The 13,012-nt window shown below is 36.2% G+C and overlaps 1 protein-coding gene across 14 annotated transcripts in view; it reads left to right on the top strand.

Annotated features, from left to right (window-relative positions):
* SOX6 (SRY-box transcription factor 6) overlaps positions 1-13,012 on the top strand; it is a 374,155-nt gene that overhangs the window by 235,132 nt on the left and 126,011 nt on the right. For 11 of the 14 annotated variants that reach the window (XM_062608907.1, XM_062608904.1, XM_062608903.1 and 8 more), the window contains one exon: positions 2,629-2,676. The exons of the other annotated variants lie outside the window; for them this stretch is intronic. In XM_062608907.1, coding sequence (XP_062464891.1) covers positions 2,629-2,676 — 48 coding nt within the window. The remainder of the gene's footprint in view (positions 1-2,628; positions 2,677-13,012) is intronic. 14 annotated transcript variants of the gene reach the window in all.

Consider the following 13,012-nt stretch of genomic DNA (forward strand, 5'->3'; position numbering starts at 1 on the left):
GTGTCTTATTAATAATTTCTAAAGTGATTATTTGATAATTACCCATGCAAAAGGTCTATTATAGGCCAACTTCTTCCAACAGAAGCCATCTTCGTGGCTGGCTGGCTTGGAATTTTCTCTGTCAGATGTGTGGAAAGAGAGGTGACATGACAGCGTGGTGGTGACCTAAGCAAAAAGATACACTGTGTGTGCTAAAGCTTCACTGCTCCTGAGCTACGCTTAAAGCATCTGGCCTTGCACCTTGGTCCCCTAGTTGCAAGGATCCTTCTGGCTGCTCTGCTCCTGAGGCACTCAGCCCCTGGAAGCAAGATTTATCCTGGCAAAGCAGAAAGTAGGTCTGGATTTGACTTTTAACATAGTCTTTAAAACTGTATGCAGTCTTGAGGTGGGGGTTGGGTTTTTAAAAATTTGTATTGTGACCATCTGAGAGTTAAATTAGCTGTCTTTCTGTTTTCTAATTCACTCTATTTTTTATTCTTTTTTCCTTTAAATAGCTTTGTTTCGCCTACCCATGTCTAAACAAATTGTATTTAATGCAAAAATTAAGCCTTGTGTATCTCTTTCATAGGACTTCTCTAATTATAGAGCAGTAAATGGTAGAATAGCATATGTTAGCAACATGAGCAGCAGTCTATGAAATGAGCTACAAGTTAATAAAATGATCTTGTGGTGGTGTTGGCCAAATGTTAGCACACATGTTTCAGAAAGTGGTATTTCAACAGACTTGAAGAATAGGACTTTGGCACATGAGTGCCGAACATGATCTGACGTGTGGAAATTAGTTATACCAGAGTAAATGTCATTGTTTCTCAGGCTCATGTTGGTGGAGAAAACGACAGTAGCTGCCCTCCCACTTTCCCTCTCCCATGTGTGTTTTAAAATTGGAAATGAGGGGACAGGCACCCCCAGTCAAGTACTGCCGCTTCATTTGCTCTGGGTGTGCTGCACTGTGATCTTGCCAGTGGCTTAAGGGTTTGTTCTCAGTTATGCCTCTGTCAGAGACGGGCTAAAATCTCATTGATTCTATTGAGCGCAAACACGCGTTCTACAACCTTTGCTTAGAGTAGGGCTTCAGATTTGAGCCCTCTTAATTTAAGGGCAGATTATACCAGTTTCTGAATAACAGCAGAGGATCAAGCAAATGTTTGCTACCCACCTGTACTCTGCCCAGGGGTCACTCTCAGCTGGTGGTCTGCCTGTTCCAACCAAGCATGGAGCAATGTGCTGTGGCAGCCTCAGTGCTTTCTGGGCCAGACATCCTTATCTATCTCCCAAAGAATGTGGTAGAGATTATGCCCCTCTGAGCTTCTCTGGTGCTATTCCTCTGGTAGTACAGGAATGCATTGCCTCTTCTGTCAGTCTGCATAATGTAATCTTTGCATTATTGCAAAATTTGCAATAATGCAGTAATAATGCACTATTTGCTCCAGCACTGAAAACCAGTTTCTTTCCTATGTGGCATGTGCACAAATTAAAATGGATAACAGGGAGCAGATATAGAGCTGACTGGCAGCCTACCAACAGAACTGATCCTGCGATGTCTTATTTGCTTGAGTAATACTTGCATAGACAGAATTTGATGACTTGTATATGTAAGTGTTGTTACTCACGTAAGTTTAGCAGAATTCAGCATCTCATATGAGGAAGGACTTAGAATACTAGTATTGTGGTTTGAATATCAAAGATATGAATAAGGAAGGAGTTTTAGGGATGTAATTTCTTTTATTAGGCAAATAGATGTAGTTGGAAAAAACAGCACACTAGCTCTTTTTCAGGTCTTACATCAGCGTTACATTGAAACATATCCCAGGACTGACAGAAATTGCATAAGATATTGGCCTTTCATTTCTAATTAGTTACTTTTTCAGTGATGACTTTTGTGATTGACAACCGTGTGATGACCAAGAGGGAAAACAATCACAATTTGCATTACATTTAAAAACCAAAACAAACCAAACGCAAACAAAACTGAGTACAGTATTTGACACACCTATCAGGAGGTGGTGAATAAAGAAAATAGTTAATAAATGTTAATATCGAAATGATTTATGGCAATATTCAAATATGCAGGCAAAACTGGAATGTGATATCAGAGGTCAAAATTTCTGTTTGCAGAAGCAGGTATTTGGAGAAAAATGATGTAGTACAGCCTCACATAAAAAGGCCAAAATCATAATAATTTGTAATGAATATTGTAAAGTACTTTTTAAGTTGTAATAGTACTTTATAAATTGTGATAGTACAAATAAATTGTAGAGTACTTTTTAAAATCTCACAGTAAAATCTTAAATTTACTAGATGGACTAAATCCTGGCCTAAAGAATCAACATATTTTTAGTAGTAATTCTGGGAATGCTCCAGAAGGAACACAAGTGTATTACTGAATCAATTTCTGCATAAAAAAACGTATTTTACATATATTTAATGTCATGACAGCAAGGAAGAAGTAAGTGCATTGCTGTCTGAATGCATCCAGGAATTATGAATTCACATAAAGGAAGTAGTAGTATATATGAACTGGTAAATGATCAAACCAGATTCTATTTAACATTTGGTATACATTTGATGGCATATATGTAAAAGTAAAGTGAGCGTATATTACTAATGTTCACTGTCTTATTCAACTAGATAACCCAGACACTTGCAAAAATGTCAAAGCGTAGTTCTGAAGGAAAGGTGTGTGGGCTTGTCTGGAATTTACCTCTCTAATAAGTAAGGAAAAGCTGGTTTATGACTGCAGTTTGCACCCTGACTCCTTTTGTCTGTTGCATTAGAACCCCCTCTCCCCAAATAATAGATAACATAGTGGCTTGCGTTGTATGCAAGGCTTCCTTTCTTGGAAGAACTAGTCTTCTATATAAATCTTTTATATATCATCTTCAGCAAGTTGGGCATTTGCACAGCTTGGCTAAATTATGTCTATATTGAGAATCTAAGAAGTTACACAGTGTGCATTCCATACTTGAGGGATGGGAAATAAAAATTGATATACTGTGCGACACATGATACAACACAGTGGAATATCTTTTAAATTCCAGAGGGATACACTGACATCACCACACTTAATTCGCATGCAGTAACTCCCACAAAATCTTATTAATTTTAAATTGAAGTTTGTAATCATTCAATCAAAAGAAAATAAATGATGTAGATAGTATACAATGGTACATTTTGAAATGATGAATTTATCTTATTCATCCACACAAAATGACAGTATGTTAAGAAAACATTAAAGTTGTAATGCCAAATAATAAAAGCAAAGAAATTCACAGTTGATGGTCAAGTGCAAAATCCATCTTGAGGCACATCACTGCCCCACAGTATGAAAGGGCACTTCTGAGTTAGGGAACTTTGTTTTAAAGTAATATATTTGTCATTTTTATTCTGTAAATGAGAGATTAGCCAGTTAGAGGAACATATAGTTTTAAATGTAGATCAGGTAGATTAATGAATAGTGTGAGAACTTGCTACAGGTAACAAAATAAAGGTCGTAACGCAATGTACACCTAATAGCCTAAGCACAGACTGAGATTCCTTATTTGACATAGCAATTTATATAAGATAAATATAGAATCAAACTTTTCTCAGAGAAGGAGTTACGGCACTTCTTTTTTGCTCTGACGTGAGTGATTTGTAAGAAGAACTCTACTATCCCATTTCCAGTTTTGCCTTTTCCGTATCATTGAATTTTATTGGTGATATATTTTCAGGTTACTCATCTCCTGTGTAACTGCATATCTGAGTGTCTCATAAGCTGAAGTGCATTATCCTCACAACACTCTTTTGAGGCAGAATGAAAAGCATATAGATATTTGGGGGCATCTAATTTTAGATATCTAATTTGGGTGACTGAATTAGGACTTTTGGCTCCATATATAAAGCAGTCCAGGTGCTGTGAATTACCTTCTGTTGATTAGATGAGGTTCCTAATTTAAACACCTAAGTTAAATTTTCCAATTCCTAAGTGACTTGATCCAGTTCTTATATGAAATTTGACAGACCTGAAGTCTGTGGTTTCAGAATTCATAGGGTGGTTCTCTAATCTCTTGGTCTTTTCTGTCATACTTTGTCACCTTGTCACTTGCCTTAATTTATTCTCTTTGAGCTTTTAGCCAGCGTGAGTCCACTTTACCCAGAGAGAGAAATGTATGTTCGTTCATCTCTCCCTCTCCCCTGCCTCAAATGAAAACCATTTCAGCTAGCTTGAGTCTCCCATGTGGTTGAGCCACTGACCGTAAGTGGAGCCACTGGCCTACAGAAAGAGACAGGTGGAGAGATGACTCTCACTGAAGAAGTCTATAGTTTCCCAAATCCATGTATTTTCCTTATAGATGCGGAACAACTTCCGTGGCAGTGAAACATCCTTTGAACAGTGGCTTATTGTGGCAACAAAATTATTTTGTTTTGAAGAATGCCTAGATTACTTGTCAGTCCCTCACACATTTTGCAGGATATTCAAAAAACTTGCTTGAAACAGCCGTTAAATAATGTTTTTTATTTAATGAAAATGACTGCTTCTAAATGAAGAACTTGCATGCCATATTTTAGGCCAGATTATGTTTTTACAGCCAAGTTATAAACCTCTGAAAAAGGGGACTTATAATGGAAAGGTTGACACAACATTAATTTTAGTGTTGTAAACGCAATGGTATAATTTTGGAAAAAAAGCTTTTATAGCTCTGCTAAGATATTAATTGCAGGAAATTACAGCATATCCTATTAAAGTATTATGTCAGTGGTATGCACAGCATATAACACCTTTGCATAGTCTCCCTTGTTTTCACGGTAACGTTTTGCATTTTGATTTGTAAAGAGTAGGTGGATAAAGTGCCTCCAAGTTTCTGATAGTTTTTGCTCAAGGTTTAAAAAGCAGGCTGAGTAAATTACCTCTATATTGAGAATCTAAGAATTACACAGTATGCATTCCGTACTTGCTTATAGCCTACTCTAGAAACAGATCTTCTGTTAACCAGGTAAATCCAATATGGGTATTGAGGAATGAACCATTCTGCCAAAATGAAAGTCTTTGTTTTGTGACTTTTGGATAAGGGATTTCAATTTGGATCCAGTCCTTACTTCCAAAAATTAGGTTTAGTCAAGACTCTTTCCAGAATGACAGCTACTATTATGACAAACCTATTTTTAGTGATAAGGGCTTACTTTTCTTATACTTACAGAATAATTCCTGACTGTTATGACTGCACAGTAGACCCAGTCATTCACCTTTTTGGTTTTAGTTCAGTTCATTATTCAGAAATGCATTTTATGTGTGTATGGGGGAGAAGAAGCTGTAGATACCTGTTAAGCTGAACATGTAGATATATGCATTGCATTGTGCAGTTTTTTCTTCCTAAGAAACAGCTTATTTATTGCATTTCTGCCACTTTTAGGATTGCAGGGGCATAGCACAATAGCTTTCTTTAGAGGAATTTGTTCTTATAAGGCAATTATTTCTTAATATCTTGGTTTCAATATACACAGAATTGTAGCCTTTGATTATAGTCTAAAGTTGGATGGTTTTTAAATGTGGTTGCTACTCATAAGTAGGATGAACTACTATTACAGTAGTTTCTTCTGATTGTCAGATCTTTCAGGAAAAGGTGCCACATCTTTGTATTTATAAAGCACCTTATATTGAGATCATGATCCTGTCAGGCACTTTTCATGGCTACATTGACACAAATTTGCAGTGAAAAATATCAATAATAACAACATGTTTTTTTTTGTTTTTTTTTTTTTCTAACATATAAATGGGACCTGGAGTCTTGATATCTTATCTCTTTTGTCCTATGACAACTGTGGAGCATGAACAAGTCTTTAAACAAAAAAAGTTGTGACTGTTGTACAGCCAATAAGTTTTTAACAAGATGGGAGAAAACGCCTTTTCAAAGACTGCACTGATATGTAAGTTCATTGGACCAGTGATGTTTCCCATTAATTGCAAGGGTTTAGCATATAACCGTTGACTATATCTGGTTTTACTTATCAAATCCAGAACTGCTTTTTCTCTGCCTGCTGAGCAGGGAAAACTCCATGCTGTACCAGCTTCTTTTTACTTGGGGCTCCCAGTATCATCAGGATTAAAGCTGTCAGAACAGTCAGCCCTCTTTATTTTGTGGTTTTAATACAAAGCATAATATTGTTCCTTGAGAAATGGCATGCTTTTAATGTGTTAGTTAAAATTTGTGAAGTGGACAAAACAATAAATGATCCCTGTTACTAGCAGGGATTGAAACATTATGTTCACCATCCAGGAGAAAGAAGTTACAAATCTGCCCTTCAATTTAGTTTTATTCTACAGCCGTAACTTGTCTTCATTGGCTTAATCCTACACTCCAGTAATACAGAAAAACTCATGCTCAACTTGGTGGGAGTTTTGCTTCATTGAATCCAGTGCAGGGTGCCATTTCCTCAGCTGGTGTTGTTCATGTTCTCTCCGCTTATGTCAGTCTAATACTAGAAGTACAGAATTAGGCTATCTTTCTTTAAAAAAAAAAAGAAAAAGAAAAGAGCTTGCTTGGAAAAGACAACATTTCATTTGCCTTTTTTTTTCTTTTGATTATTCACTGTAAAATATCCCTCTGTTCTGTGTGTACATTTATATATGGGGATAATTGTGCCCATCCACCTTAGAGTGCTTGGAGATAGCCAATACATTGTGTATGAATATTTTTGTCTGGCATGCGTTTACTTTAGCTATCACTTTGTTTGGTTTGTTTTTTTTTATTTTTTATTAATGATCAGAGTCCTTTTTGTTTTGTTTTATCCAGGATAGTATAGATGCATCTTTGTGATAACACTTTGTAAAGAACAAAACTAAAGATGTCCTCAGTGTATTACTTTCCTGTTTGGTTTGTTTTAATTGAGAAAATACTCTCTTCCTAGGCAAGGCTACACATCTGTCATTTTATTTATCTTGTTGTTTTACTGTCAGCTGAAATATGCATACATTTCAGATGTAACTTTCAGAGGAATATACTGAATATATAACAGAATATACTGGTAATTTATACAATAGACACTGATGATTACTGACCATTAAAGAGTAATAAAACATTTCCTGTGTGAAATAGATGCAGCATCAAATGTCTTTATTTCTGACAGTAAACGTTTCAAGTTTACTTCACAGACATTAATGTTATTACATAAAGGTAAAAACCTAGCTACACTCTCACAAACATAGGTCACCTCTTAATAAATGAATAGAGTTGCAAGCAAAAGAAAAAAATACTTTGAAGAAAGTCCCAGGCTCATGTGTATATGAACCAGAGCAGATGAAATGATTTATTGGGTTTTATATACAATCTCTAAAGGGTAAGCATTGCTAACAGAATGAGTGGCAGCCTCAGGGAGCTGAGTAGCCCCTAGGGACCAGCCTTTGTTCCTCTGGACTTGACAGGCATGTGTCCCTGTTAAATGAGGGCTTAATTTCTCTCATATGTGCACAATTTCCAAGCTCAACAAAGGCAGCCAGGACTGGAGCTATTTAAAAGAGCCAGCTCAGGAGGAAGCATTCCTGGAGAAAGGGGATGCTAAAGGGCTAATTACTCACCATAGTTCAGCAACTGATTTTTTTTATTATATTTTTTTTTCCTTAAGCAAGGTTTATTAACAGGGAACTGCCAATTTTATTTTACATGAATATAAATTAAAATTACAAAGGCGGCATTTCTCTTTGTGAAATAGCCATTTCAAAGGATCTGCTGACCAAAAATAAAATAAGAAGTGTATTAATTTTATTTCAGACCTGCAATGAAAAATTGTCTCTTAAGCTAGTAGAAAGATTTTTTTCTAAAATGTGCAGAGAAATTGCTTCTCCAGTGTCTTCCTCTTCTTTCTCAGTCTTTTTTTTTTCTCACATACAGTAGAGTAGGAGCTGTTCTTAGTGCTTACTGCATTCATATAAACGTGATATTTAATATTGTCTAGATAAATGGTTCAGCACATGTAAAAGCATATTAATATTTACTTAATTGCATGTCTAGTGCAGTATGCTTTTTGTAAGCCACTCACTACATATTTAAATATGTGGTTAGACCCAGCAGGATTTTGTTGATGCCTTTCAATTAGTCTAGTGACATTACTCCAAACAAGAAGTGGGACTTTTCTCCCCCTATTCTAATGTGGGGCTTGGGTCATTCCTATGTTATTGGCAGTTGGCATTCTCTGTGGAGAATAGGCCAAACATTTGACAAGGTGATGCAATTTTTCTGTGAAGTGTGGAAAACAGTTATTTTCTTTGAATGGTGGTGCCAAACTTTGTTGTTACCTTGAGAGACAGATGGGCCACTGCAGTGCAACAGGTTTGAACATGTTGTGGTCACCATTAGCAAACCACTTTGTTAAGAAGTACTGTGTGGTTTCAGGCTTATTTCCTTTTCTGAAACAAGCATGAAACTTTATTGTGAAACAGGCAGCCCATTTGATTCTTCTTGTTCAGAACATACTGATCCTATTCAAATCAGAACCCAAGCAGGTGGAAAAAAGCATTCTCCCATTGCTCTGAGGGGTCAAGGACTGAACAAACTTTGACATGGCACTGGAGAAGGCCTTTGGACATGTGGCATCACAGCTCATAGCTTATGCTCAGGATATAGTGCCTGTACATTTATGAAAGCTGTTACAACAGTACCAGTTATAGAATGACCTTAGTGAAAACACCTTGCTTGTGAAAGGGATAAAATTTAGAAAAATTGAAACTGGAGCATCTAATAGAGTGCTACTTCCAACATTGTACCAAGAGCTTGTTCAGGTATATTAGATGTTACCCCTTTTGCATAGGTCCTATGAAATCTTTGTGAGATTACCCAGTGTCTAATGTTACATATATGTTTTTTTGAATAAATCCTTCATATATGTTTCATGTTGGGCTTTTTTGTGTGTTTTGTTAGTTTCGGTTGTATTTTAATAGCAGTGTTGTAGGCTGATACTCAGGTAGTTTCAAGTCAAAACCAAACCAACCAAATTTGACAGTTTTCTTCTTCAAGTTATATATTTAGCTTTGAAAGAAAGACTTAAGCTTTCCAACACTAGGACTGCAAACTAAGGAATGATTTGTCTTTCCTTCTTTGTTTTCTTTACTGTGTAATTTTTGTATGCTAATCTTATTTTGATTTTTTACTTCAAGTGGCCAGCATTAGTATGGTATTATTATTATTATCTCATATAATGGTTATAATTATCAGATATTTTTTTTTTTTAATTTCAGGGGAAGCTTACAGTCTTTCAGATCTACATTACAAAATTGAAATTCAAAAATATTAAATATTTTTCTTCTAATTTCAGTATTTCTATTCCATTTCATAATATAGGCAATATAAATAGGTATCCTCATAGAATTAACAGAGAAAATAATCAGGTTTTATTCTTTGAGGTTTCATTGTACATGTGGGAAGATGGTGAATGTACAAACTATAGGTTGCAAAATGCTAAGAAAGAAACTAGCTGCAAACTTAACTGCTTTTAATCATCCCTAAGTAGACAGGGTTGTAGCAGTATGAGGAATTAAAGATCCTAGAGGCACTATTTTGAATGAAAAATATAAACTCTTTCTTTCTGAGAAGTGAATGGATGATGGATCACTGGAATGGGATGTAGAAGATTGATTTAACTACTCTTTCAAGGCTTTGCTTTTTCATGCTGAAGAAGGGAATAAAAAGAATATGAATGTGTGTTAAACTTCCTTAGGATTTGTTAAGAGGTTTAGGTTTTTTTTAAAGTAATTGTTAAGTAAACAGACCTATGTTTCTTTTCATTAAATAAGGGAATTCTGTTTAGTTATGTCACAAACCTGACCCAGATCCTACTTACCTCTGTGCAAATCAGGAATAATGCCACAAAGTAGAAACAGTACATCTGCCTACTTCCTGATAACAGATTAACAGCTGTCAAAGCTTAGAGTCACTTATTTATTTCCTTTCTCCTTAGAGATGACAAAGTATGTAACACTTGATGAACTGCAACTTCCAGGAACATTCAGATGTTAATGCTACAGGGGCTTATACTTCAGGTTGAAATCTTGCCTGGATTAAAACTCTCCTTTGGCTGAAGTTAAGAACTTATGTATATGCAGGGACATTTGGTAATGTTATAAAGCCCGGAGAAAATGGTTTAACCTGGATTCTAAGCAGATCGACTAAACTTTTCTCTAAAGATTTGTTAGCAATTTCTGGAGGAGGAAGGGTTCCTTACCAGGAGACTTTTTTCCATCTGATTAAGAGAAAGCACCTCCTAATCAGAAAGAAAGGTCCTGCACCAATTATCTTCTTGTCATGCTATGACAGGACCCAGATTTCACTGAGGCTTTTGTGAAAAGCTGTGGAGAATATTAAAGCAATGGCTCCAGAGTTCTTAACTTAGCTTTTTTTACAATACAAAAAAAAGGAGATGAACTCATGCCTACTGTTTCCAGCCAAGAATATTCCTTTTGCTGCATTGTTGTCTGGTTACTAGAATGAAATGTTAATCAAGTAAAAGCAGTGTAACAGTCTAGTGAAGAAAGAAGGAATAATCAACACTTTTCTCTCACATTCTTGCTACCTGAGCACTTTAACTCAGTTTTATACTTCTCCAACTTCTTAGATATTTTCCTAATTTACAAACAGCTGCCTTTGCCTTGTGGGAGATCTTTTACTGTTTTGCAATTTACTTTCATAAAATGGCAGTAATGAATGAAAGTTTCAGAGAATCAACCTGCGTATTTGTTTCCAGTGTTCATCAGAGCATTCACTTTAAGAAAACCCCAACCAACCCAAACCAGTTCTTACCCTGATTTCCTAAGGAAAAGACTTAGATAAACAGACCGGCAGCACAGTTATTTAAAAGTTCCACCTGAATATTTTTTGGACTCATTAGATAATTAGGTGATGATATTTGAGATACAAGAAAAAAGCCTAAAAAGTATTACATTCATTTAAGTCTCATGAAAGTTAGTGGCCCTTGTAAACCCTTTTAGGTTGTGCTGGAAGTAAAGCCTTCAGTCAAAGCTCTCCCTATATAGAACTTGAAGAATATGCTTGGGAAAGAAATATTAAAATGCCCTAACATCAGGAAAAGTTTTTGTTTGAGTTTATACTTTAATAGCAGAGAAACAAAACTCTTAGTTTTCATCTTGTGCAAAACAAGCTTTCATAAATTATATTACTTACCAAACTACTTGTTCTGGATAGGCACATACTTCCCAAGGAAACAGACCGTTGGGTACTAACAAAAATAATGTCTTCTTTCCTCCTTGCAGAGGGTTTGCATGTGTCAGGGAAAACAGAATGGAAAATATTTCATTTCTGGTGATATATTTAATCTTACCCTCTATATTTTCTGCAGATTTAGCAGTTAGAATTTTGAAGTTTCAGTGATTTGCATTGAATATGCTGCACAGTTTGAAGGAAGATCTTACTGGAAAATTTTACTCTAATGAAACAGCCAATCGTCACCTGCTGTAGCTCTCAGGTTCTTTCTTATGTTTGCACTGTTGAAGCTTAGTTAAAATGTTTTGCATTTTATGCACAAGAAGTTTTGTGTGATTAATGCTTTCTGAACTTCTGGTGGCAATACGATGGGTTTGTTGACCATAGTCATATTGAAATTAAATGTATGGAACTGACTCAAACAATTAAGGTTTAGATGCATTGGGGACTTAAATTATATTTTTTTGAAAATTAGTTTCACCTCATTTATTACTTTCCATATTGTTCAGTGCTCTGGGAGCAAGTATTCTAACCCACATACCATCAGCAGAATTGCTTTTATTTGGGTATCACAAAAGTGAGAGAGTTTGAGAGAGATCTGTCGCCTCCACATTTAATCCATAAATTTTAAATTATTTTTCAGTACTTTGCAGCTAGAAACAATTAGACTTAAAATATACTGAGCTAGTTTTGTGTATTTGAGGAAGGAGGTATAACCTGGGTCTGTTCAAAGTCTGGTACTTTGTCAAGTACTTCACTATTAATTTTTATCTTTGGCCCATAATTTTATCCTGACAGTTTCTACTTTTTCTTTCTATGTGTTCACTGATAAGTTTACAGTCAATCTGGTTTCCAAAGAAAAAGGCTTCCTAGTTGCATAGCCGCATCAGTCCAGTTCCTCATGTTGACTCACTTGCATTCAATGATCTTGCCTTGGGAAGCTGGGCAAACTTGCTAGCCAGAAGTATTACAGGAGGAAGGTGGTGTGCTTGAGGAATGACTGAAGGGTCTATCTATTTTAATTTTTTATGATGCTTAAAAGGACAAACATCATGAAAATATCTTAGAAATTATGTTGTAACCCTCAGAGGAAGCCACTTACTTGCTTCTTCTCCTGGGCTTTTGATTCTAGACTCTCTCTTGTTGGATGAATTTATACACCTCATTATCCTGTTTCAGGATTTATCTATGTGCCTAAACTGCACAAGTCGCTCACAGCCTAGTGGTATTATTATCCTCTGGAGCAAAATGTGATGGTTTGTGCCATGGCCTCCGTCTTGCTCATCTCTTTCTTGCAAAGAAAACCTTGGTGTGAGAGGAGTGGAGCCGAGCCCAGTTTCCTCATATGGGATCCAGACTTAGTTTGGATGCAGTCTGAATCCACGCCTGTGTAAGAAAAATCTGAGCATAGACTCAGTCTTACGGTGGCACAGCAGGACATTTTAACATTCATACTTAAACAAGGCCTGACTTAAAATAGCATGTTACTTTTACCCAGCATTCACTTTATTATGTTACATTTTATGTGGCTCCTGGACTGATGCTTTACTGATCAGAGCCAACTTTCAGTATGACAGGAAGCCCTACAGTTCCTGAAATCTACTTTCATCTCAGCAGAAAGTGGTCAGTAGCTATATGATTCAATACCCTCTCAGTTTAGTGAGTAAACTAGGTTTGCAGAAAAGGGAGAACCAGAGCTAGTAAGAGAGCAAGCATGAGTGTGAGTGCCTGAGCAGAGAAAGGCGAGGGATTGAAGAGGGAGCACTGGGGCAGGAAGACCTTTCACTTTGAGGTGTTGCGTTGCGCAAGCTGCACTATAAAGCAGA

This window comes from Pezoporus occidentalis, unplaced genomic scaffold (assembly GCF_034315485.1).
Source record: "Pezoporus occidentalis ecotype Australia unplaced genomic scaffold, CSIRO_AGI_Poc_V1 ctg131, whole genome shotgun sequence".
Classification (NCBI taxonomy): Eukaryota; Metazoa; Chordata; class Aves; order Psittaciformes; family Psittacidae; genus Pezoporus; species Pezoporus occidentalis.